The 25,638-nt window shown below is 38.1% G+C and overlaps 1 protein-coding gene across 1 annotated transcript in view; it reads left to right on the top strand.

Moving 5' to 3' along the window:
• LOC136247069 (uncharacterized) overlaps positions 1-25,638 on the top strand; it is a 79,664-nt gene that overhangs the window by 34,774 nt on the left and 19,252 nt on the right. Inside the window, exons 6-10 of the mRNA XM_066038681.1 lie at positions 2,396-2,446; positions 2,514-2,564; positions 2,632-2,688; positions 2,756-2,806; positions 24,168-24,902. Of these exons, the coding sequence (XP_065894753.1) occupies positions 2,396-2,446; positions 2,514-2,564; positions 2,632-2,688; positions 2,756-2,806; positions 24,168-24,902 (945 nt within the window). The remainder of the gene's footprint in view (positions 1-2,395; positions 2,447-2,513; positions 2,565-2,631; positions 2,689-2,755; positions 2,807-24,167; positions 24,903-25,638) is intronic.

Genomic DNA, 25,638 nt, shown 5'->3' on the forward strand with positions numbered 1-25,638 from the left:
TTCATGTATTTGTTTGTTAACGTTTTTGTCAATAATTTTATTATGACTTCTGAACCCACGCATACTGCATCTGAAATTCCCAGCCCCTTATCATCTGAAAAGTGAACTATCCATTACACTTCGTTGTCAGCTATGTTCAACCCATTGCAGGGCTGGAGTCCAGAGATTTGAGTGATCCAGCCATCCGTGGACTGAAATGAAGGTCATAGTCATGCACACTACTTAGTTTTCATGGATCTAATATGATCTGTAAATCAGAGATTATCTGCTTTGGTGTGTTACTTAACTGCATGTGCTATAAGTGCACATAGCATGCTAAACTAGAGGGGTCAGGGGGTATGTTCCTCCAGGGAAACTTTTGAAAATATATACTCTGAAATGACATCTGGAGGTTATTTTTACATGCAAAGTCTCTTCTTTTTGTTAACATCAATGGTAATTTTGTGCTACATTACCAATTAATTGAGTTTCATATCTGACTATTATAGCTAGTAGCTTATTTTATTTTCATGATGTATACAAAAATTTCTCAATGTGAAAGATTAGTTTTAGATTGTAATTGCATGCTAATGCATGACATGCATGATCAATTAGCTCAATGCAGTGTGCCATGCAGATGACTCACTGGGTAATTTTAAGGCAGTTAACACACATGTCATTGCTTAGACTATAGGTACTGAATGCTTTATTAGAGTGTCACAATGACTGTTCTATTAGTGTATATTTTGATGACTGCTCTATTAGAGTATCTCGATCTTTCACTAAAATCAAGTAACTGAAAAGTGATTGGCCGGACCGTGGGCTCTGGCCCTGGCCCATTGCACAGCATTTCAAATCAAGAACTATTCGTAAAGCACCTCTGCATTCCACGCATACCAAAAGAAAGAAATTGTGCCGTGCGCCCCAATTATATTAATTATAGTCTGAAAACTGATGTATCCATTACGCTTCCCAGTTCTTGATTCGTACCCGTTACACAGCAGTATGAATCAAGAACTGTTGGAAAAGAACCTCTACTTTCAAAATAGCTACTATGAAAATACGGACGATTTCCATTACGAAGGGAAGCCATCACGTGCTATTGCCAAATCGACACTTTTTGCTGTCAGCAAAGATGAATGGGACACAAAAGAGGACACTGGTAAGTTCGTGAAGAATGCATTGTACGTACAACGGTATGCCAAAAGGCACCTGTCGGGTCAAAGCGACGTCAAGCAGTGAAAAAATCAAGCCCGTAGCCTTAGCCATTATTGAGTTACACTTGCCTGAAGGCATCAGTCAGTCAGTTACTCAGTCAGTCAGTCAGTAGAAAATTCCGTTGAATAAAAATTATTTTAAAATTCCGTAGCAACTTGTTGAAAGTGTTTCGGGTCGATCTGAAAGCTTGTTTGGGCTTAATTTTACCTAACCAATACTGCTTCATTGTCATCTGGGAAAATTGAGGCTGGTTTTTGGGTGATATTATTTCGTAGGCCACGCCTACTCCTTTGTGGTCCCTACTATACAGTACTATCGTACTGTATGATTATTTACAAAAAAAGTTTACAAATAAGTACACAAAAACTTTGGAATTTTCAACTAGAGTAGGGACCATAGCACATCAATAAATAGTGCTTAAACAAGTTAGCGTAGTCCATGATATTAAATCACAATAAAACAATAAGAAGTGTTATGTCCCTACTGTGCATTTCCATTATGGTATCTTGAGCACACAGTAAGGATATAACACTTCATATTGTTTTACTGTGATTTAATATCATCGACTACTCCAACTTGTTTCAGTACTTTTATTGATGTGCTATGGTCCCTACTCTAGTTGAAAATTCCAATTTTTTGTGCACTTGTATGTATATAGTTTGTATAATTATTGTTAAAATCAAAATAGTTGAAGTATTAAAAATCTGCTTTATGTCTGTTTCTTCTTCCTTTGTTAAGAAAAAGATAGGCTAAAAAAGCCCCAAAGCCAGCCTATGGCCAGCCAGCTTTGGGGTATACAAATACAAAAAGAAGTGTTATCTAATCAAAAACAGCCAAGCTGTAAAAAAAGGTGCAGCCCCTAAAAAAACCATGGTGAAAAAAGATGTGAAATCTAAGATGGCGGCCAAGAAATAGCTGTGGTGGTAGGTTAATGGGAAAAAAATTGAAGGAGGCAACACAAATTCACCTGAATTTTTGTTATTACAATTACCACCACAGCCATTTCTTGGCTGCCACCTTGGATTTCACATCTTTTTTCACCATGGCACCACATCTTTTTTTACAGCTTGGCTGTTTTTGATTAGATTTATTTTTAGGTTTCAAATGTACTCATTTATGTAGTTGATTTTTCGAAATTCAGTAACCTATACAGTTGTGAAAGTTGGCAGCCAAATTATGTGTTTTGTAATTTATGTAGTAAAGCAGTTCAAAAAGAGAAAGAAAACACATTCTGAACCTGATAGTACTGGTATGTGCTACTTGTATAAATATTGTGAAAGTTGGCAGCCAAATTATGTGTTTTGTAATTTATGTAGTAAAGCAGTTCAAAAAGAGAAAGAAAACACATTCTGAACCTGACAGTACTGGTATGTGCTACCTGTATAAATATTGTAAAAGTTGGCAGCCAAATTATGTGTTTTGTAATTTATGTAGTAAAACAAAATTTAATCAAAAAGAGAAAGAAAATACATTCTGAACCTGATAGTGCTGGTATGTGCTACCTGTATACATATTGTGAAAGTTGGCAGCCAAATTATGTGTTTTGTAATATATGTAGTAAAGCAAATCAAAAAGAGAAAGAAAACACATTCTGAACCTGATAGTGCTGGTATGTGCTACTTGTATACATACATGTGTATTATGCTATTATTACGTTTGTGCTAAGGTTGAAATGGTTAGCACTTTTACTATCCAGGTATCCTGAACAAAATCTTCTATGGCATTACTTGCTATAAAAACATGCATGTTTTATCATGAACATGCTTGTTTTATTGGAACTTTAGAATAGAAACAAACATAACCTTTGTGTATGTAAATTATGTAAATGTGGTAACTATGTATCAAGGAAATTTAACATAATAGAATATCAAGACACACGATAGTGTGTCATGCGGCCCAAGAAGCCGGCGCGCCACACCATGAGTATATTGACAGGAAGAAAGAAAACGTCATTTTCACACATTTGTATCTCGGTTATACCTCATCAGATTGGAATCAAATTTGCTACAGAGTTGCCCGCCTGCTAGGGGAGTCTACATTCCAACTTTGAAGGAGATCACTCAAGCCATTTCCGAGATACGAGTGGCCAAAGTTTGGTTTTTTTTCTTGGTTTTTTTTCTTCTTCGTCGTCTTTTCGCACACTTGAAAAAATTGCTATAAAACGCAAACGTGTACTCTGATCGCCTTGAAATTTGGCACACAGAAGGGGAGTACAAAGGCGAATCCTAGCATCAAATGTGGTGCAAATCCGGTGAATGATTCAGGAGTATGACTGATTATTCGCGTAAAACAAGATCGATTTGTTGTCACGCCTTCAGGGTAAACCGCTTCTTGGAATGAGTTGAAAAAAAAAGTATTAGTTTTCACGCCTACTAGGCAAACCGCTTAGAGCAATGAGCTGAAAATCGGTGTATAGCTGGAATAATCTTCATTGAAAGTCCTTGCAGTAGTATAGAAGAATTGGATTACAAACCACTGAGTTATGATTCAAAATCCAACTCCGTGTAGCAAATGCGAGATCGAGATACTCTAATAGAACAGTCACCCTAATAGAGCATTCAGCTAATTTATTTACTCCATTATAGAATTCTATTACCATATTCTGTAGGGAGTTCAGCTGGAAACAGTTAATCTTATAGACAGTTCAGCAAGAAGCAAGTCACCCTATAGAGAGTTCAGCTACAAATATATCGTTGTAGTGATTCATAACATTGCAAGTCACACTGAATAGAGTTCAGCTATAAACAAGTCATGCACCCTGTAGAGAGTTCGGCTACACTCTCTAGAGAATTCAGCTACAAACAAGTCACTGTGGAGAGAGTTCAGCTACAAAGAAACTATCCTGTAAAGAGTTCATCTATACAAACAAGTTACCCTATAGAGATCACCTGCAAACAAGTAACCCTGAAGAGAGTTCAGCTACAGACAAGTCACTTTATAGTTTATACAGTGTTCAGCTACAAGTAAGTCACTCTGTAGAGAATTCAGCTACAAATAAGTCACTCTGTAGAGAATTCAGCTACCACCAAGTCACTCTATAAAGAATTTTGCTACAAACAAGTCACCGTGTAGAGAGTTCAGCAACCAAAATACTACTCTGTAAAGAGTTCAGCTATACAAACAAGTTACTCTGTAGAGAGATCAGCTAGAAACAAGAGAGACTTCAGCTAGAAGAAGTCACCCTGTAGAGAACTCAGCTGCAAAGAAACCCTGTAGAGAGATCAACTACAAACAAATCACCCTGCAGAGCATCCAGCTATAAACAAATCACCCTGTAGAAAGTTCAGGTACAAACAAATCACCCTATATACAGTTCAGCTACAAAAAAAATCACTCGGTAGAGAGTTCAGCTACAAAGAAGTTATGCTACAGTGAGATCAGTTTGAAACAAGAGGTTTCAGCTACAAACAAATTAACCTGTAGAGAGTTCAACTATGAACAGATCATCCTGTAGATAGTTCAGCTAGATACAAGTCACCCTATAGAGAGATCAGCTAGAGGAAGTCACCTTGTAGAGAGATCAGCTAGAAAAAGTTGCCTTGTAGAAAGTTCAGTAACAAAGAAACTATTCTGTAGAGGGTTCAGCTACAAACAAATCACCCTGTAGAGAGTTCAGCTGCAAACAAATCACCCTGTAGAGAGTTCAGCTACAAACAAATCAACCTGTAGAGAGATCAGCTCGAGGAAGTCACCTTGTAGAGGGATCAGCTAGAAACAAGTCACCTTGTAGAGAGTTCAGGTACAAAGAAACCACCATGTAGACAGTTCAGCTGCAAACATATCGCCTGTAGAGAGTTCACACAGCTAGAAACAAATCACCCTGTAGAGAGATCAGCTAGAAGAGGTCACCTTGTAGAGAGTTCAGCTACAAAGAAACCATCATGTAGAGAGTTCAGCTGCAAACAAATCATCCTGTAGAGAGTTCAGCTACAAAAAGATCACCCTGTAGAGAGATCAGCTAGAAGAGGTCACATTGTAGAGAGTTCAGTTACAAAGAAACCATCATGTAGAGAGTTCAGCTGCAAACAAATCACCCTGTAGAGCGTTCAGCTACAAAAAGATCACCCTGTAGAGAGATCAGTTAGAAGAGGTTACCTTGTAGAGAATCCAGCTACAAAGAAACCATCATGTAGAGAGTTCAGCTGCAAACAAATCACCTTGTAGAGAGTTCAGCTACAAAGAAACCATCATGTAGAGAGTTCAGCTACAAAGAAACCATCCTGTAGAGAGTTCAGCTACAAACACATCACCCTACATAGAGTTCAGCTGCAAATAAATTACCCTGTAGAGAGTTCAGCTTGATAAAAGTCACCCTACAGAGAGATCAGGTCACCCTATAAAGAGATCAGCTAGAAGAAGTCACCTTGTAGAGAGTTCAGCTAGAAACAGGTTACCCTATAGAGAGATCAGCTAGAAACAAGTCACCCTGCAAAGATTTCAGCTACAAACAGATCATCTTGTAGATAGTTCAGCTAGATACAAGTCACCCTGTAGAGAGATCAGCTAGAGGAAGTCACCTTGTAGAGAGATCAGCTAGAAACAAGTCACCTTGTAGAGAGTTCAGTGACAAAGAAACCATCATGTAGAGAGTTCAGCTGCAAACAAATCATCCTGTAGAGAGTTCAGCTACAAAAAGATCACCCTGTAGAGAGATCAGCTAGAAGAGGTCACCTTGTAGAGAGTTAAGCTACAAAGAAACCATCATGTAGAGAGTTCAGCTGCAAACAAATCACCCTGTAGAACGTTCAGCTACAAAAAGATCACCCTGTAGAGAGATCAGCTAGAAGAGGTTACCTTGTAGAGAATCCAGCTACAAAGAAACCATCATGTAGAGAGTTCAGCTGCAAACAAATCACCTTGTAGAGAGTTCAGCTACAAAGAAACCATCATGTAGAGAGTTCAGCTACAAAGAAACCACCATGTAGAGAGATTAGCTGCAAACAAATCACCTATAGAGAGTTCAGCTAGAAACAAATCAGCTTGTAGAGAGATCAGCTAGAAGAAGTCACCTTGTAGAGAGTTCACCTACAAAGAAATCATCACGTAGACTCTGAGAGTTAAGCTGCAAACAAATCATTCTGTAGAGAGTTCAGCTAGAAGAAGTCACCTTGTAGAGAGTTCAGCTACAAAGAAACCATCGTGTAGAGAGTTCAGCTACAACAAAACCACCATGTAGAGAGTTTAGCTGCAAACAAATAACCTGTATAGAGTTCAGCTAGAAACAAATCACCCTGTAGAGAGATCAGCTAGAAGAGGTCACCTTATAGAGAGTTCAGCTACATTTTAATTCACCCAATAGAGAGATCAGCTGCAAAATAATATCCTGTGGGGAATAATGGGCATGTAATAAATATATGTATATAATTTGTATAATTACTAATAAAATCAAAAATAATTGAAGTATTAAAAATCTTCTTTAAGTTCTTTTCTTCTTCCTGTGGTAAAGAAAAAACACATGGGTTAAAAAACCCCCAAAGCCAGCCATTGGCCGACTTTGCAGTATACAAATACAAAAAGAAGTGATATCTAATCAAAAACAGCCAAGCTGTAAAAAAAGGTGCGGCCCCCAAAATGGCCATGGTGAAAAAAGATGTGAAATCCAAGGTGGCGGCCAAGATATGGCTGTGATGGTAGGTTAACGGTAAAAATTTTAATAACGACAATTCAGATGAATTTTGTGCCACTTGGTCTATTCACCTGAATTGTCGTTATTAAAATTTTTACCATTAACCTACCATCACAACCATTTCTTGGCCGCCACCTTGGATTTCACATCTTTTTTCACCATGGCCTTTTTGGGGGCCGCACCTTTTTTTTTACAGCTTGGCTGTTTTTGATTAGATAATTATATCTGGATAGTAAATTGTTATCTGGATAATATGGATATACTTATTATACATAACAAGTATTTAAAAAACTTTGGAATTTTCAACTAGAGTAGGGACCATAGCACATCAATAAAAAATACTGAAACAAGCTGGAATAGTGCACAATATTAAATCATAGTAAAACAATAAGAAGTGTTGTATTCCTACTGTGCTCCAAGATACCATATTGGAAATGCACAGTAGGGATATACAGTAACACTTCTTATTGTTTTACTATGATTTAATATCGTGCACTACTCCAGCTTGTTTTTATCAATGTGCTATGGTCCCTACTCTAGATGAAAATTCCAAATGTTTTGAAATACTTATTTGTTAACCTTTTGTAAATATTATTATTATGATTGGTGAACCCATGCATACCACATTTGAAATGGAGCCACGCGCGTGGTCCCAGCTATATCACCTGAGAAGTGAAGTTTCCATTACGCTTCGTTGTCAGCTACGTATGTTCAACCCGTTACACAGCAGTACGAATCAAGAACTATTCGAAAAGCACCTCTGCAACCCAAAAGAAAGGGTTGCATTGGTGCGGCACACCCCAGTTATATAAATTATCATCTGAAAGGGAAGTATCCATTATGCTTCATTGTTGGCTATGTTCAGCCCGTCACACAGCAGTACGAATCAAAAACTGTTGGAAAAGCACCTCTGCAATCGAAGTAGCCACTATGAAAAATCCGTATTATGAAGGGAAGCCATCACGTGCTACCACCAAATCGACACTTTTTGCTGCCAGCAAAGATGAATGGGACACAAAGGAGGAGGACAGTAGTAAGTCCATGAAGAATGCATTGTGCATACTGTGGTATGCCAAAAGGCACCTGTTGGGCCAAAGCAACGTCGAACAGTAAAAAAATCAAGCCTGTAGCCATAGCTGTTATCGAGTTATGCTTGTCTGAGGCATCAATCAGTCAGTCAGTTACTCAGTCAGTCAGTCAGTCAGTCAGTAGAAAATTTCGTTAAATAAATGTGGCCGGGCCTGCGAAAATAGGGCAGTGGGCACAAACTACACCCTGTAATGCTACAGTTCATATCTCAGTTCTGGAGCAGAATATTTGCATTATGTAACTTTTATCATAAAGCCAACGAAATGCTTACTAAGAGCTGAAAAGTACATTACCATAGCATAATAGTACAAAAAGTTATGAGTGATGAAAGTTTGAAAAAGTAGGCAAAAATCATGTGGCCACATGCCCTATTTTCGCAGGCCCAGTCACAAATTATTTTTAGAATTCCATAGTAACTTGTTGAAAGCATTTTAGATTGATCTGAAAGCTTTTTTGGGCTTAGTTTTACCTAACCAATACTGCTTCATTGTCGTCAGGGAAAATTGAGTCTGTTTTTTGAGTGATTTTATTTTGTGGGCCATGCCTACTCCTTTGTGGTCCCTATTATACACTACGAGAGTGTATGATTATATATGTTACAGCCGTAAAGTTTGTGCTTGATCCTGGACATTTATTGTGCAAATGTATATGTGACCGGATTTGCGAAAAGGTACCTTTTTCACATACAAAATTTGACCCATTTTTTGAACTTTAAAGCTTCATAACTTTTTTATCATGGCATATAATTGCTTAAATTTTTCAATGAATCTAGCTACAGTATCTGGCTACATTGTGATGCTAAGAGCAAGTTAATCAGTATAAGGAGTCACATGTTATATCGTTTGTTTGCTGCTATGTCAAATGTGTGGAAAAGGTACCTTTTTGCAAATCCGGTCACATATATGCATGTACGTACCTTTGTAATTTAATAGCAATAATGCATGCTAAAATAGTTTGTTGTAATATCTAACTCATCATACGTATGTTAAGTATAGGCCCCAAAACATAGCTAAAACATACCAATCATGGCTAGGACTTATAATCAACTGCTGATTACTTTGCTCTTTTCCATATATACAAGCCTTTATCAAGACACATGGTAGTGTGTCGTGCGGCCCAAGAAGCCAGCTCGCCACACCATGAGTATATTGATAGGAAGAAAGCAAAATATGAATTTCACACCTTTGTAGCTCTGTAATCCCTCATCTAATTGGAACCAGTTTCACTGCAGAGGTGCACACCAGGCAGGTCACCCCACATGCCAAATTTGAAAAAATCTTCCAAACTGTTTCCAAGATATGAGTGGCCAAAATTTTATTTCTATTTCTTTTTTTTTTCTTCTTCGTCTTTTTGCACACTTTGAGAAATAACTATAAAACACAAATGCGTTATCCAATCACCTTGAAACTTGGCATATTCAAAGGGAGTCTAATGGCAAACCCTAGTACCATGTTTGGTACAAATTCGATGAACAGTTCATGAGTATGACCGATTATTTACATAAAACAAGATAGATTTGTTGTCACGCCTACAGGGTAAACCGCTTTGAGGAATGAGTTGATCATCAATATATGGATAGACTAATCACTGTAGGGGTGCCTTTTGATGGTTTGAAAAGAATCGAAGTAACGATCATGGAGATATGACTCGAAATCGAAGGTGTGCAACAATTGTGCAATCGAACTTCGTGAATCAAAATACAATTCATAATTTTCATTCCTATCAGGCAAACCGCTTAGAAAAATGAACGGAAAATGGGTTGTAGCTACAATAATCATCGTAGAAAATCCTTGCAGTATTACAGAAGAATCGGACTACAAACCATTGAGTTATGATTCGAAAGCAAACTACGTGTAGCAAATGCGAGATCGAGATACTCTAATAGAACAGTCACCCTAATAGAGCATTCAACAATGTTTATAAATTTCTCCATTGTACAATTCTATCCATTACAAGTTATTCTGTAGAGAATTCAGGTACAAACATAGACAGTACAACTGCAAACAAGCCATCCTGTAGAGAATTCAGCTACAAAGAAATCACTGTGTAGAGAGTACCACCCTATACAGTGTTCAGCTACCACAGGTTACCTTATAAAGATCAGCTACAAGCAAGTATAACTGTGTAGAGACTTTAGCTACAAAAAACACCCTGTAGAGAGTTCACAAGTTTCCCTATGCAGAAATCTGCTAGAAACAAGTCACCCTATAGAGAATTCAGCTAAAAACAAATCAACCAGAAGAGAGTTCAGCTACAAATAAATCACTCTGTAGAGAGTTCAGCTACAACCAAGTTACCCTGTAGAGAGTTCAGCTACAAATAAATCACTCTGTAGAGAGATCAGCTAGACAAAGTAACCCTGTAGAGAATTCAGCCACAGAGAACTAAATAAATACTGTAGAGAGATCAAGTCACCCAGTAGAGAGATCTCAGCTATAAACACATCACCCAGTAGAGAGTTCAGCTACTATGAAGTAACACTGTAGAAAGTTCAGCTATAAATAACTAACCCTGTTGACAGATCAGCTAAAAACAAATCACCCAGTAGCGAGTTCAGCTACAAATAAATCACCCTGTAGAAACTTCAGCTACAAACAATTCAACCCTGTAGAGAGTTCAGCTATAAAGAAGTAATACTGTAGAGAGTTCAGCTACAGCCTACCAGCAAGCTACCTTATAGAGAAATCAGCTATAAACAAGTCACCCTGTAGAGAGATCAGTCACACAGTAGAGAGTTGAGCTACAAAGAAATCATCCTGTAGTGAGTTCAGCTACAACCAAATCATCTTGTAGAGAACAGCTAGACAAATCAACCCTGTAGAGAGTTCAGCTTCAAAGAAGTAACAATGTAGAGGGTTCAACTACAAACAAATCGCCCTGTAGAGAGTTCGGCTACAACCAAATCACCCTGTAGAGTGCTCAGCTACAACCAAATCATCCTGTAGAGAGGTCAGCTAGACAAATTAACGTTGTAGATAGTTCAGCTACAAACAAATCACCGTGTAGAAAGATCAGCTAGAAATAATTGACCCTGTAGAGAGATCAGCTAGAAACAATTGACCCTGTAGAGAGATCAGTTATAACCAAGTGTCACCTTATAGAAAGATCAGCTAAAAACAAGTTACTGTATAGAGAGTCCAGCTACAAAGAAACCACCCCGTAGAGAGTTTAGCTACAAAAAGTCACCCTGTAGAGAGATCAGCTAGCAACATATCACCTTGTAGAGAGTTCACTACAAATAGATAGCCCTGTAGAGGGTTCAGCTAGAAACAAGACACCTGTAGACAGTTCAGCCACATACAAGTCACCCTGTACAGAGTTTGGCTATATTTCAAGTCATCCGGTAGAGAGATACGCTGTGAACCAGTTAACCTGCAGAGAAGGATTGGCATGTAATAAATATCCACACAAAAATAGCCAAGCTGTGAAAAAATGGTGTGGCCTTAAAAAGCCTGGGTGAAAAAAGTTGTGAAATCAAAGGTGGTGGCCAAGAAATGACTGCAATGATGTTAATGCTAATAAATTTTAACAATGCACCCAGCCATTATTAAACTTTTTTAGCATTTACATCATTGCAGCCATTTCTTGGCCGCCACCTTTGATTTCACAACTTTTTTCACTCAGGCTTTTTAAGGCCGCACCATTTGTTCACAGCTTGGCTGTTTTTGTGTGGATTTCACTTCTTTGTATACTTTATAAGGCCCCAAAACCAGCTTATGGCTGACTTTGAGGTTTGTTTTTACTCACATTTCTTCTTTTCTATGTAGATGCAATGATGATTGTTGAAGACAATATATTTCATTGCATGATTTAATTCAATATTTGATAATATTATTGTGATACTCTAATAGAGTGCACATTCTTTTTGAGGACTTCTAATAGAACATACATAGAACGTTCTAGAACAATCTAGTACTTCTATTGGTAGATCTATGAAATTACAAATGTTTGATTATAAAAGTAGCAGTGGTTCAGTGGTTAAGGATGCTAGTGTTAGGTATGGAGGTCCCTGGTTCGAACTCTGGTAAGTTTTTTTTTTGTTTTTTTTCTCTGACATTTTTTGCACACCTTTTTTACCCTGTGGTGACTGCTCTATTAGAGTATCTTGATCCCGTGATTTTACAGTTGCTTAGTTTTTGCTTTATAACTTTGTCACTGTAACTCTATTGCTATTCAAACTATCAAAAGGCACTGCTACGATAATCAGTCTGTCTAAACACCAATTTTCAAGTTATTTCTATACTTGGCTTACCCTGTATCCGTGACAGAAGTTTGATCTTTTTTTACGTGAATAAATGCTCATAACTCCTTGAATATACTCAGATTCACAACAAACTTGGTATGTGAATCCACCGTTACACGCTCTTCATTTGTGCCAAAGATCGAGGCAATCTAGTTACACATTTGCATTTTATAGCAATTTTGCAAAGTGTGTGAAAAGAAATCGAAGCTCATATGGCATAAGAAGGAAAAAACAAAGAAATTAAAATGAAGTTTCGAACGCTCATATCTTGCAAATGGCTTCTTGCGAATTTAATCAAATTGCTGTGTGGCATACCCTACTTTGGGGGACATCTATAATGCAAAAATGGTGTGCTTTGTAGAAGGGGCCACAGAGCTATGCACGCAAGAAAAAGCTGTTTTCTTTCTTCCTGTAAATATACTCACAGTGTGGTCGCCAACTTTCTTGGCCACATGATACACTACTGTGTGTTTTGATATATAAAATTTGTATAATTTCAAAATTTTGAAGTATTAATTAAAACTGCTTTAACTCTTTTTCTTCTTTCTGTGGTAAGGAAGTTAAAAGCTCCCACTTTGGTGTATACAAATACAAACAGAATTGATGTCTATTCCAAAACAAATTCACCTGAATTGTTGTGATTAAATTTTACCATTAACCTACCATCACAGCCATTTCTTGGCCACCACCTTGGATTTCACATCTTTTTTCACCATGGCCATTTTAGGGGCCACACCCTTTTTTTACAGTTGGCTGTTTTGAAATAGATAAATTAATATATGAGAGCATTCTATGGTCTTGAAATCATCCTGGCATCCTGGCATCTGAAAGGCTGATTTTTGGCCTGAGCTCTATCATTTTTGTCTAAAGCCCATCAGCTGCTCCCACAACCTACGTACCTTGCATATGTGTACAAGTTGTACAAGCTACTATGTGAGCATTTGTAACAATGACCTTAAATCAGTCACAATGGAATTAGCAGCTTGCTACATCACAGGTGCTACATGTGTAAATCCCATCTGGTTTATTAATTTACAATCATGTTTGTTATGTGTAGATATTGCAAGGAACTGTACAGCGAACATAACAAATTCAAGACAGTAAAAAGTGACAAGTCTCTGAGTAATGCTGTCAAATATTTTCAAGTTAAAACGTCACTGTAAACACCCCCAAGAAACTGAAAATTTAAACATTTTTCTAAAATTCTGCAGCAAAGGTTGCACACTAAAACAATTAGACTCAAGAGGTGCAAACAGAACTGAGGGAGATATTACCATTATAAACAAATCATTAAAAGCAAAGTCCTGAATGTATTGAAAGGCACAAATTACTTAATGGGTGATGCAAAATGGTGTTATAAATAACATGTCAGCTTCTACATACTTTTTGGGAAGGTATAATCGGTGAATCCGGGTACCAAGGAACAGTGATCAGGGATCCAATTTTTCACAGGATTTACATAATACATTATTATGTATGTATTTTAATGCACTGTATAGCTGCCAGCACAGGTCACAATGGCATAACATATGTAACTTATAAAATTATGTGTAAGTGCCCACTTTAACAATCAGTCTATATAATATGGGACTGGCAGCTGGCTAACAATTGTTAGCCACTTGTTCTCACCTCCAACTGTGTAAGTGGTGTTAATGAATAGTTATTGCCACAATGACTCAGCTGTCAAAACTGCATAAAGCATAGAGTAGTAGCTACATTTTGAAGTACGTAGTTGTCTATGTTATAATGCAATTTGCCTGCCAGATAACACAATGGATTAGTGTATTAATAATGAAGAACAACAGTGTCCCATCCGTGTCTACAATGCAGGAAATTATATTACTGTATATATAATCTAATCCAAAACAGCCAAGCTGTAAAAAAGGAGTGCGGCCCTGAGAAAGGTTATGGTGAAAAAAGATGTGAAATCCAAGGTGGCGGCCAAGAAATGGCTGTGATGGTAGGTTAATGGTAAAAATTTTAATAACGACAATTCAAGTGAATTTTGTGCCAAGACCAAGTGGCACCAAATTCACCTGAATTGTTGTTATTAAAATTTTTACCATTAGCCTACCATCACAGCCATTTCTTGGCCGCCACCTTGGATTTCACATCTTTTTTCACCATAGCCTTTTTGAGGGCCGCACTGTTTTTTTACAGCTTGGCTGTTTTGGATTAGATTTCACTTCTTTTTGTATTTGTATACCCCAAAGCCGGCCTATGGCCGGCTTTAGGGCTTTTTAACCTGTCATTTTTTCTTTACTACAGGAAGAAGAAAAGATGAAGCAGGGTGATTTCTTTGTAGCTGACCTCTCTGCAAGGTAATCTTTCTAGCTGATCTCTCTACCGGATGACTTGTTTGTAGCTGAACTCTCTACAGGGTGATTTGTTTGTAGCTGAACTCTCTACAAGGTAATTTCTTCTAGATGATCTTTCTACAGGATGATTTGTTTGTAGCTGAATTGTCTACAGGGCAATTTGTTTGCAGTTAAACTGCTGAACTCTCTACAATGTAACTTCTTCTAGCTGAACTCTCTACAGGGTGATTTGTTTGTAGCTGAACTCTCTACAAGGTAACTTCTTCTAGCTGATCTTTCTACAGGGTGATTTGTTTGTAGCTGAATTCTCTACAGGGCAATTTGTTTGCAGCTGAACTCTCTACATGGTAGTTTCTTTGTAGCTGAACCCTCTACAATGTGACTTCTTCTAGCTGAACTCTCTAGAGGGTGACTTGTTTCTAGCTGATCTCTCTACAGTGTAACTTGTTTCTAGCTGAACTCTCTACAGGGTGATTTGTTTGTAACTGACTTCTTCTAGCTGATCTTTCTACAGGGTGATTTGTTTGTCTCTACAGGGCAATTTGTTTGCAGCTGAACTCTGTACATGGTAGTTTCTTTGTAGCTGAACTCTCTACAATGTAACTTCTTCTAGCTGAACTCTCTACAGGGTGACTTGTTTCTAGCTGAACTCTCTACAGGGTGATTTGATTGTAGCTGAACTCTCTACAAGGTAACTTCTTCTAGCTGATCTTTCGACAGGGTGATTTTTTTGTCTCTACAGGGCAATTTGTTTGCAGCTGAACTCTCTACATTGTAGTTTCTTTGTAGCTGAACTCTCTACAATGTAACTTCTTCTAGCTGATCTCTCTACAGGATGACTTGTTTCTAACTGAACTCTCTATAGTGTGATCTGTTCATAGCGGAACTTTCTACTGGGTGATTTGTTTGCAGCTAAACTCTTTGCATGATTGTTTCTTTGTAACTGAACTTTCTACAAGGTAACTTCTTCTAGCTGATCTCTCTACAGGGCAATTTGTTTGTAGCTGAATTCTCTACAGGGTGATTTATTTGAGCTGAACTCTCTACATGATGGCTTCTTTGTAGCTGAACTCTCTATTAGGTACCTTCTTCTAGCTGATCTGACTACAGGGTGACTTTTTTGTAGCTGAATTCCCTACAGAATACCTTGCAATGTAATATAACTGAGTAAATTATAAATGCAGCTGAATGCTTTATTAGGGTGACTGTTCTATTAGAGTATCTCGATCTCGCATTTGCTGCACGTAGTTTCCTTTCGAATCATAACTCAGTGATTTGTAATCCTATTCTTCTGTACTACTGCAAGAACTTTCTATGATGATTATTCCAGCTACATACTGATTTTCAGCTCGTTGCTCTAAGCGGTTTGCCTGGTAGACACGAAAACTAATAGTTTTTTTATTCATAAAAATCGATCGCGTAATTTTGACACAGGTTGGGTTTTGTGTCATATCTCCATGGTCTTTATCCCGATTCTATTCAAACCACAAAAAGGCACTCCTACGATGGTTGCTCCATCTACATATCAATTTTCAACTGATTCCTCCAAGGAGTTTACCCTGTAGGCATGACAGACCTTCGACCTTATTTTACGCAAATAATCGGTAATAACTCCTTGAATGTTCATCGGATTCCTACCAAAGTTGGTACGGAGATCCGCCTTAATGAGCCCTTTAAGTGTGCCAACTTTCAGCCCAATCCGAGTACGCATTCGTGTTTTATGGCACATTTTGCGAAGTGTGCAAAATGAAGATGAAGAAGAAGAAAAAAACGAAGAAATTAAAACGAAAATTTGTTCTCTCGTATCTCGGAAATGGCTGGAGAGCTTTTCTTCAAATTTGGTATGTAAACTCCCCTAACTGGGCGGCACGTCTCTAGCAAATTTGGTTCCAATCGGATAAGGGATCACAGAGCTACATAGGTGTGAAAATTGCTACTAGAAGAAGAAAATATGAAGCCGGGTGATTTCTTTGTAGCTAGCCTCTCTGCAAAATGGTCCTTCTAGCTGATCTCTCTACCGGATGACTTGTTTGTAGCTGAACTCTCTACAGGGTGATTTGTTTGTAGCTGAACTCTCTACAAGCTGACTTCTTGTAGCTGATCTTTCTACAGGGTGATTTGTTTATAGTTGAATTCTCTACAGGGCAATTTGTTTGCAGCTGAACTCTCTACATGGTAGTTTCTTTGTAGCTGAACTCTCTACAATGTGACTTCTTCTAGCTGAACTCTCTACAGGGTGAATTGTTTCTAGCTGATCTCTCTACAGTGTAACTTGTTTCTAGCTGAACTCTCTACAGGGTGATTTGTTTGTAGCTGAACTCTCTACAATGTAACTTCTTCTAGCTGAACTCTCTACAGGGTGACTTGTTTGTAGTTGAACCCTCTACAGGGTGATTTGTTTGTAGCTGAACTCTCTACAAGGTAACTTCTTCTAGCTGATCTTTCTACAAGGTGATTTGTTTGTCTCTACAGGGCAATTTGTTTGTTTGCAGCTGAACTCTCTACATGGTAGTTTCTTTGTAGCTGAACTCTCTACAATGTAACTTCTTCTAGCTGAACTCTCTACGGGTGACTTGTTTCTAGCTGATCTCTCTACAGGGTGACTTGTTTCTAGCTGAACTCTCTACAGGGTGATTTGTTTGTAGCTGAACTCTCTACAATGTAACTTCTTCTAGCTGAACTCTCTACAGGGTGACTTGTTTGTAGTTGAACCCTCTACAGGGTGATTTGTTTGTAGCTGAACTCTCTACAAGGTAACTTCTTCTAGCTGATCTTTCTACAAGGTGATTTGTTTGTCTCTACAGGGCAATTTGTTTGTTTGCAGCTGAACTCTCTACATGGTAGTTTCTTTGTAGCTGAACTCTCTACAATGTAACTTCTTCTAGCTGAACTCTCTACGGGTGACTTGTTTCTAGCTGATCTCTCTACAGGGTGACTTGTTTCTAGCTGAACTCTCTACAGGGTGATTTGTTTGTAGCTGAACTCTCTACAATGTAACTTCTTCTAGCTGAACTCTCTACAGGGTGACTTGTTTGTAGTTGAACCCTCTACAGGGTGATTTGTTTGTAGCTGAACTCTCTACAAGGTAACTTCTTCTAGCTGATCTTTCTACAAGGTGATTTGTTTGTCTCTACAGGGCAATTTGTTTGTTTGCAGCTGAACTCTCTACATGGTAGTTTCTTTGTAGCTGAACTCTCTACAATGTAACTTCTTCTAGCTGAACTCTCTACGGGTGACTTGTTTCTAGCTGATCTCTCTACAGGGTGACTTGTTTCTAGCTGAACTCTCTACAGGGTGATTTGTTTGTAGCTGAACTCTCTACAATGTAACTTCTTCTAGCTGATCTTTCTACAGGGTGATTTGTTTGTAACTGAATTCTCTATAGGGCGATTTGTTTGCAGCTGAACTCTCTACATGGTAGTTTCTTTGTAACTGAACTCTCTACAATGTAACTTCTTCTAGCTGAACTCTCTACAGGGTGACTTGTTTGTATCTGAACCCTCTACAGGGTGATTTGTTTGTTGCTAAACTCTCTACAAGGTAACTTCTTCTAGCTGATCTTTCTACAAGGTGATTTGTCTGTAGCTGAATTCTCTACAGGGTAATTCGTTTGTTTGCAGCTGAACTCTCTACATGGTAGTTTCTTTGTAGCTGAACTCTCTACAATGTAACTTCTTCTAGCTGAACTCTCTACAGGGTAACTTGTTTCTAGCTGAACTCTCTACAGGGTGATTTGTTTGTAGCTGAACTCTCTACAATGTAACTTCTTCTAGCTGAACTCTCTACAGGGTGACTTGTTTCTAGCTGATCTCTCTACAATGTAACTTCTTCTAGCTGAACTCTCTACAGGGTGACTTGTTTGTAGCTGAACTCTCTACAGGGTGATTTGTTTGTAGCTGAACTCTCTACATGGTAGTCTCTTTGTAGCTGAACTCTCTACAATGTAACTTCTTCTAGCTGAACTCTCTACAGGTTGACTTGTTTCTAGCTGATCTCTCTACAATGTAACTTCTTCTAGCTGAATACTCTACAGTGTGACTTGTTTGTAGCTGAACCCTCTACAGGGTGATTTGTTTGTAGCTGAACTCTCTACAAGGTAACTTCTTCTAGCTGATCTTTCTACAAGGTGATTTGTCTGTAGCTGAATTCTCTACAGGGCAATTTGTTTGTTTGCAGCTGAACTCTCTACATGGTAGTCTCTTTGTAGCTGAACTCTCTACAATGTAACTTCTTCTAGCTGAACTCTCTACAGGTTGACTTGTTTCTAGCTGAACTCTCTACAATGTAACTTCTTCTAGCTGAACTCTCTACAGGGTGACTTGTTTCTAGCTGAACTCTCTACAGGGTGATTTGTTTGTAGCTGAACTCTCTACAAGGTAACTTCTTCTATCTGATCTTTCTACAGGGTGATTTGTTTATAGCTGAATTCTCTACAGGGCAATTTGTTTGCAGTTGAACTCTGTACATGGTAGTTTCTTTGTAGCTGAACTCTCTACAATGTAACTTCTTCTAGCTGAACTCTCTACAGGGTGACTTGTTTCTAGCTGATCTCTCTACAATGTAACTTCTTCTAGCTGAACTCTCTACAGGATGACTTGTTTGTAGCTGAACCCTCTACAGGGTGATTTGTTTGTAGCTGAACTGTCTACAAGGTAACTTCTTCTAGCTGATCTTTCTACAAGGTGATTTGTCTGTAGCTGAATTCTCTACAGGGCAATTTGTTTGCTGCTGAACTCTCTACATGGTAGTTTCTTTGTAGCTGAACTCTCTACAATGTAACTTCTTCTAGCTGAACTCTCTACGGGTGACTTGTTTCTAGCTGATCTCTCTACAGGGTGACATGTTTCTAGCTGAACTCTCTACAGGGTGATTTGTTTCTAGCTGAACTCTCTACAATGTAACTTCTTCTAGCTGATCTTTCTACAGGGTGATTTGTTTGTAGCTGAATTCTCTATAGGGCGATTTGTTTGCAGCTGAACTCTCTACATGGTAGTTTCTTTGTAACTGAACTCTATACAATGTAACTTCTTCTAGCTGAACTCTCTACAGGATGACTTGTTTCTAGCTGATCTCTGTACAGGGTGACTTGTTCCTAGCTGAACTCTCTACAGGTGATTTGTTTGCAGCTGAACTCTCTTACATGGTGGTTTCTTTGTAGCTGAACTCTCTACAAAGTGACTTCTTCTAGCTGATCTATCTACAGGATGACTTGTTTCTAACTGAACTCTCTACAGTGTGATCTGTTCATAGCGGAACTTTCTACTGGGTGATTTGTTTGCAGCTAAACTCTTTGCATGATTGTTTCTTTGTAACTGAACTCTCTACAAAGTAACTTCTTCTAGCTGATCTCTCTACAGGGCAATTTGTTTGTAGCTGAATTCTCTACAGGGTGGTTTATTTGAGCTGAACTCTCTACATGATGGCTTCTTTATAGCTGAACTCTCTATTAGGTACCTTCTTCTAGCTGATCTGACTACAGGGTGACTTTTTTGTAGCTGAATTCCCTACAGAATACCTTGCAATGTAATATAACTGAGTAAATTATAAATGCAGCTGAATGCTTTATTAGGGTGACTGTTCTATTAGAGTATCTCGATCTCGCATTTGTTGCACGTAGTTTCCTTTCGAATCATAACTCAGTGATTTGTAATCCGATTCTTCTGTACTACTGCAAGAACTTTCTATGATGGTGGTTATTCCTGCTACATACTGATTTTCAGCTCGTTGCTCTAAGCGGTTTGCCTGGTAGACACGAAAACTAATAGTTTTTTATTCATAAAAATCAATCGCGTAATTTTGACACAGGTTGGGTTTTGTGTCATATCTCCATGATCTTTATCCCGATTCCTTTCAAACCACAAAAAGGCACTCCTACGATGGTTGCTCCATCTACATATCAATTTTCAACTAATTCCTCCAAGGGGTTTACCCTGTAGGCGTGACAGACCTTCGACCTTATTCTACGCAAATAATCAGTCATAACTCCGTGAATGTTCATCGGATTCCTACCAAAGTTGGTACGGAGATCCGCCTTAATGAGCCCTTTAAGTGTGCAAAATTTCAGCCCAATCCGAGCATGCATTCGTGTTTTATGGCAAATTTTGCTAAGTGTGCGAAATGAAGAAGATGAAGAAGAAAAAAACAAAGAAATTAAAACGAAATTTTGTTCGCTCGTATCTCGGAAATGGCTTGAGTGATTTTCTTCAAATTTGGTATGTAGACTCCCCTAACTGGGCGGCATGTCTCTAGCAAATTTGGTTCCAATTGGATAAGGAATCACAGAGCTACATAGGTGTGAAAATTGCATTTTCTTTTCTCCTGTTAATATACTCACGGTGTGGCGCGCCGGCTTCTTGGGGCGCACGACACACTATCGTGTGTCTTGATCCCTAATTTATAATAGTAGAGAGCAGCTAAGCAACACATTTTGATGAAATTGTTCACTTTGTAATAAATGTACCAGGTATACTAAATCATTTGATACAATGCCATGTCAAAATCGTTGCCTTGGGGCATGCTTGAAAACTTTGAAACTAAGTTATAGGCCAATTTTGGTCAGGAAGTCATATGAGCACATCCAAATATTCTGTTTTGCTTGAATTGCATGAATGTATTTCAAATTTACAGGTGCAATCAGAAAATCTTTCAAAATGTGGTAAAATATCTTGTTTTTACTGGAGCCAATATTACAGTTTTAAAAGTACAGGCACAATCCAATAAAAATAATAATTATGTTGCACATCTATGGTTTTCACATACCATGACCCTCTTGCTTCTTAACATGTCAAGGTAATGACCTGGATGGACACCTTCCTTAATCAGCTTTTGGATATGACGATCTTTTGCTTGTCTATTCAGATACAAAGTCCTATATAATTTACTTTTATGGCTTCCCAAGTACATTTTCTATTGATTGTATATGTCAGGTCCTTTGGGCACTACGTATATGATTGGTAATGGCACCGTATTTAGTATGAATTAAGCAAATGTTGAGCCAAATTTGGTGCTTTTAACAAAAAGTGAACAATTTTTTCACTTAGCTGCTCCACTATACAGTACAGCTCACAGGTAACGTCGCATGTACACGCATGACATTCATGACGTACGCTCGAGTGACCCGTGTGGATGCAGCAAGGCTACAGCAATGCTCCACGATAGCTAACTTTACTCGAGAACGTCACGCAAGACCAGATAACAGGTCTCACCTATGGTCTTGGGAGGCGGCACTGGTTAATTTCGCCAGCTGCAAAGTCTCCTATTGCAATGCCTGTGTTGTAGCTACCGAATACTTGGTAACTTAGCTACTGACTTGACCTCGACTCTGTCACGGACTACAGTCAGTCTAGCAGTAGCTACCGTAAACCTAGATGGATTGGTCGCCAAGTAACGCCACAGAACCCCAGTTAGTGCATTTTTCTAATTCGTATTTTCTTTATCTAGATAGTTAAAGGAATGGTCAACCGAAGTTTCAACTCTAGAAGCCAAGAAATGTCGAAGTTACAGCGCTACGAAGTGCTAACAACAAAAAATCGATTTGTACAGTGACAATAAACTACAGGCGTTTAATAAAACAATCATAACATATGGATGCAGTCCTCTACCAAGATGAAACTTACACCATCGAATTCTCCATGAACAAGCAAATCCATTGCTGGGTAAGTTTTGTCTTCCAGACCTCTCCTACATCCACGGGGGACCAGTGAAGGCGAACGAACGTGAGAAAAAGGGATAGTGAGCCACTCATCCAATGCAAGGCAGACTACCGCTGATATCGTCTGTCTCCTTGAGAGTACTGACACGAAACAAAGATTTTGGAACTCCTCTTGCTTTTGGGATCACGATGCTACCAAGGTTGTTGGTGTTATCACTTTCCTTCATTGTGAAACAAGCGCTTTAAAATCTACAGATTTTTTTTGTTTTCGTAAATATTCCACCCATTGTGTTCTGTGGGCCCAGCCGTGCGTTTATTGCATTCTACTGTATAATTAGCTAGCTAAGGCTTGCACGAACATAATTATGGGACCGATCACAAATGTTTATGTGATTTAAGTGTTGTATGAAGTTACTAAACTCAGTAGCTAGTGTTCTCATGTGTGGTGAGTTTTTTGCACGGCTAGTGCATATCCACGCGATATTCCACAGGTATTGTACAGTACATTGCAAAAGAATGATCCCGCGAGAAAATGCGAGCATTACTCGCATGTGTATACTCGCGACGTTACCTGTGAGCTGTACTGTAAATACTGTGACAGTAAAGTAATTTTGTTCTAATTGTATATTTAATTATGAAGTAAGTAATACATAAAATCAGTAAAATGTTCAGAAAAGTAGGTATGCGTGAGTGCTCAATCCTCAAGTCCAGCATTTATAGCTACAGTACCCTTAGTGTGTATAATATTTTGCTGTATGAGGAGTATGGACAACCTGGAATACTGGAACAACCAAGATCAGCCGGAACAGTGCTATGTTTGCAATTGGAATTATATGCAAGCATTAGCATGCCGCATATTATAAAGGTTCCACAGTGGAATTTGTCTGCTAATATGCTCTATAGCATTCATATAATTATTCCTTGCTTGTAACAACTTTTCAGGATACACAATAAATTAACAGGAGAGCAAGCATTAAATGGGATGCAAACTGTTAATTCTAAAACAACCTCTAGTTATTTCAGCTACACACCACACTAAAGAAATGCAACTTTTAGCTAGTACTGTGTAACTTGCCACAACCCAGTTTGTGACTCTAGTAAGTTTAATCACTGACCACGAGTAGGCTAACTAGCTTGTGTAAATGTAGCATAACTATGTATGTAGTACTTAGGGATGCTGAGATAAAGTTAAAAATTGTTCAAAGATAACTGATTTTATGGGTAACAAAATGAACACTCACTCTCATGTTTATTTGTCATGTATCCTGCAGATTTTTACAATTAAGTAAAGATAACACAAATGCTATAGAGCATATGTGACCGGATCTGTGAAAACCTGACACAATCACACAAGTTTAAATTTACAGCACAAAGCATTGAATACAATATCATCTTATTCGTCTTCTCAAGAGGAGTTGAAAAATACTTGCTTCATTTCAGTAGACCCAAGGACATTTATTTTATGGGGGTTTGTTTACATTGTGTCGAAGTGATCATATGTGATCGATATTTCTTCACAAATTTGTATACATTGAAAAAGGAGATACAAAGCAAAATGTATCCAATAATTGATGCACTGATTTATGGCAAACACAATAGTGCCATTTCGCCTCTGTAAATTTCCATTTGTAAATTACAACCGTTTTAGTAAGAGCCTGTAATTTATTCTACCAATACTTGTTGTACAAATCAATCTCTCCGTTGTTGCTACTTTGTAGGACTGTAACTCCTAAAGTTATTGGGATATGAGACTGAAACTTAGCCAGAAAGTACACTTTGCCAAGTAGATTATAAATATTCAATAAACAGGAATTTGAAAGATGCGTGATTGCATCGGCTTTTCGCATATCCGGTCACATATAAGCTGACAATTCCACCATGAAGTCTTTATTATCTGTGACATTCCAGTGCTTGCACACGATCAAATTATGAATAATAACACTGTTCTAGCTGATCCAAGTTGTTCTAGTGTTTTGGGTGTTCCGCACTCTCATGCCACTATTACTGGTGTGTGATACTCATTAGCTATTTTACTACTGTTAGATTCAGATGATGCTAAAGAGCGTACATACCTCTCTGTGGAGGAGGCATTTACTGAGCAAGATGTTGAAGGTGCATTTCTTTATCTGTTGAATCAGCTTGAGAAAGCATGGGGTAAGGCCGACTTCCACAGTTTACAAGACGTATGCTTAAGAGACACAAGACTCCCAGCAACTGTAAAAACTGAAATAGAAAAGGCACCAACATTACGGAGGGTCATTAACATATTGACTCCATCTCGATATTGTACTTGGATAGATATTCGAATATTAAAAAGGATGACAAAAGTCACTGGATTATCTGAAGCAAAGCAGTTGATTGAGGCATTTGAACGAGCTATATATTCACGAAAATATTATGAAGTTGCTCCATATTTTACAGAACAACAAACATGTATTAATCCAGATCATTTTGCTTTAGTTACTGCTAAAATTAATAAAAATGGTAAAAATCTTCTTGTCAATGACTTGATTAGATTTTGCGAGAAGCTGGAATTACTTACTAAAACCTCCAATGGATCATGTACCCCTGCAGCCATTCAGGAAGGATGTTTGGAGATTACTTGTACTATACCAATGTACTGCTACCTACACGCATACACTATGGCAAAATGTAATTATTTATTGCTGCGACAATATCATTTTCAATATGTTAAAATTGGAATATTCCCAAAAGTTTTTGCAATCAATATTACAGATTCTGTACCATTGGAAAACTATTCTTCTACCACTGCCAAAAGTAAGTGAATTCATACACAATTATTTTGATAATTAATGTGTTGTTTATTAATGTGTTACATAGATTGCAATTAGCTTGAGCTTTGTAAGTTGTATTTGCTTTATACCCATATAATTTCTTTCCAACAATTCAATTACCTCCCACTTAGTAAACAGTGGCTTTGAAATTTTGCACAAAATTTATCTCTTTGTACAGCATTAGCTGATTAGGGATCAAATGTCCACTGATTTATCTTCAGGTGTTGGCAACCTTCCTTGTTTCACTGCTTTTTACTTCTCTGAATCCGTAACCATACAGTGTGTCAGTGGGTAGTACTGTATATTAGGGATCATGGAGGTTTGGGCTTTTCAGGCCGAAATACTAGCTTGCCTCACTATACGTTCATGGCACCTTGGCAGCATTCATTCGGTATAACCAAACCCAAAAGTGCATTCGGAATGACCTGAAAATATTCCAAAAATTTGTTACGATTTAAAAAATAATAGTGGAATTATCTGCTTCCTGACTGAATGACTGGCTGACTAATGCCATCAGACAAGCATAACACAATAACGGCTAAGAATATGGGCTAGAATTTTTCACTTTTTGACATTACTTACCCTGTGTTTATGTATCATGGACTTACCTGTGTCCTCCGTTATGTCCCATTTGCCTTTGCTGACAGTGTGAGGCATCGATTTATGGTAACATCACATCATGGCTTCCCTATGTTTGATGGGAATCACCCAAGATATTT

The sequence above is a fragment of the Dysidea avara genome, chromosome 2 (assembly GCF_963678975.1).
Source record: "Dysidea avara chromosome 2, odDysAvar1.4, whole genome shotgun sequence".
Classification (NCBI taxonomy): Eukaryota; Metazoa; Porifera; class Demospongiae; order Dictyoceratida; family Dysideidae; genus Dysidea; species Dysidea avara.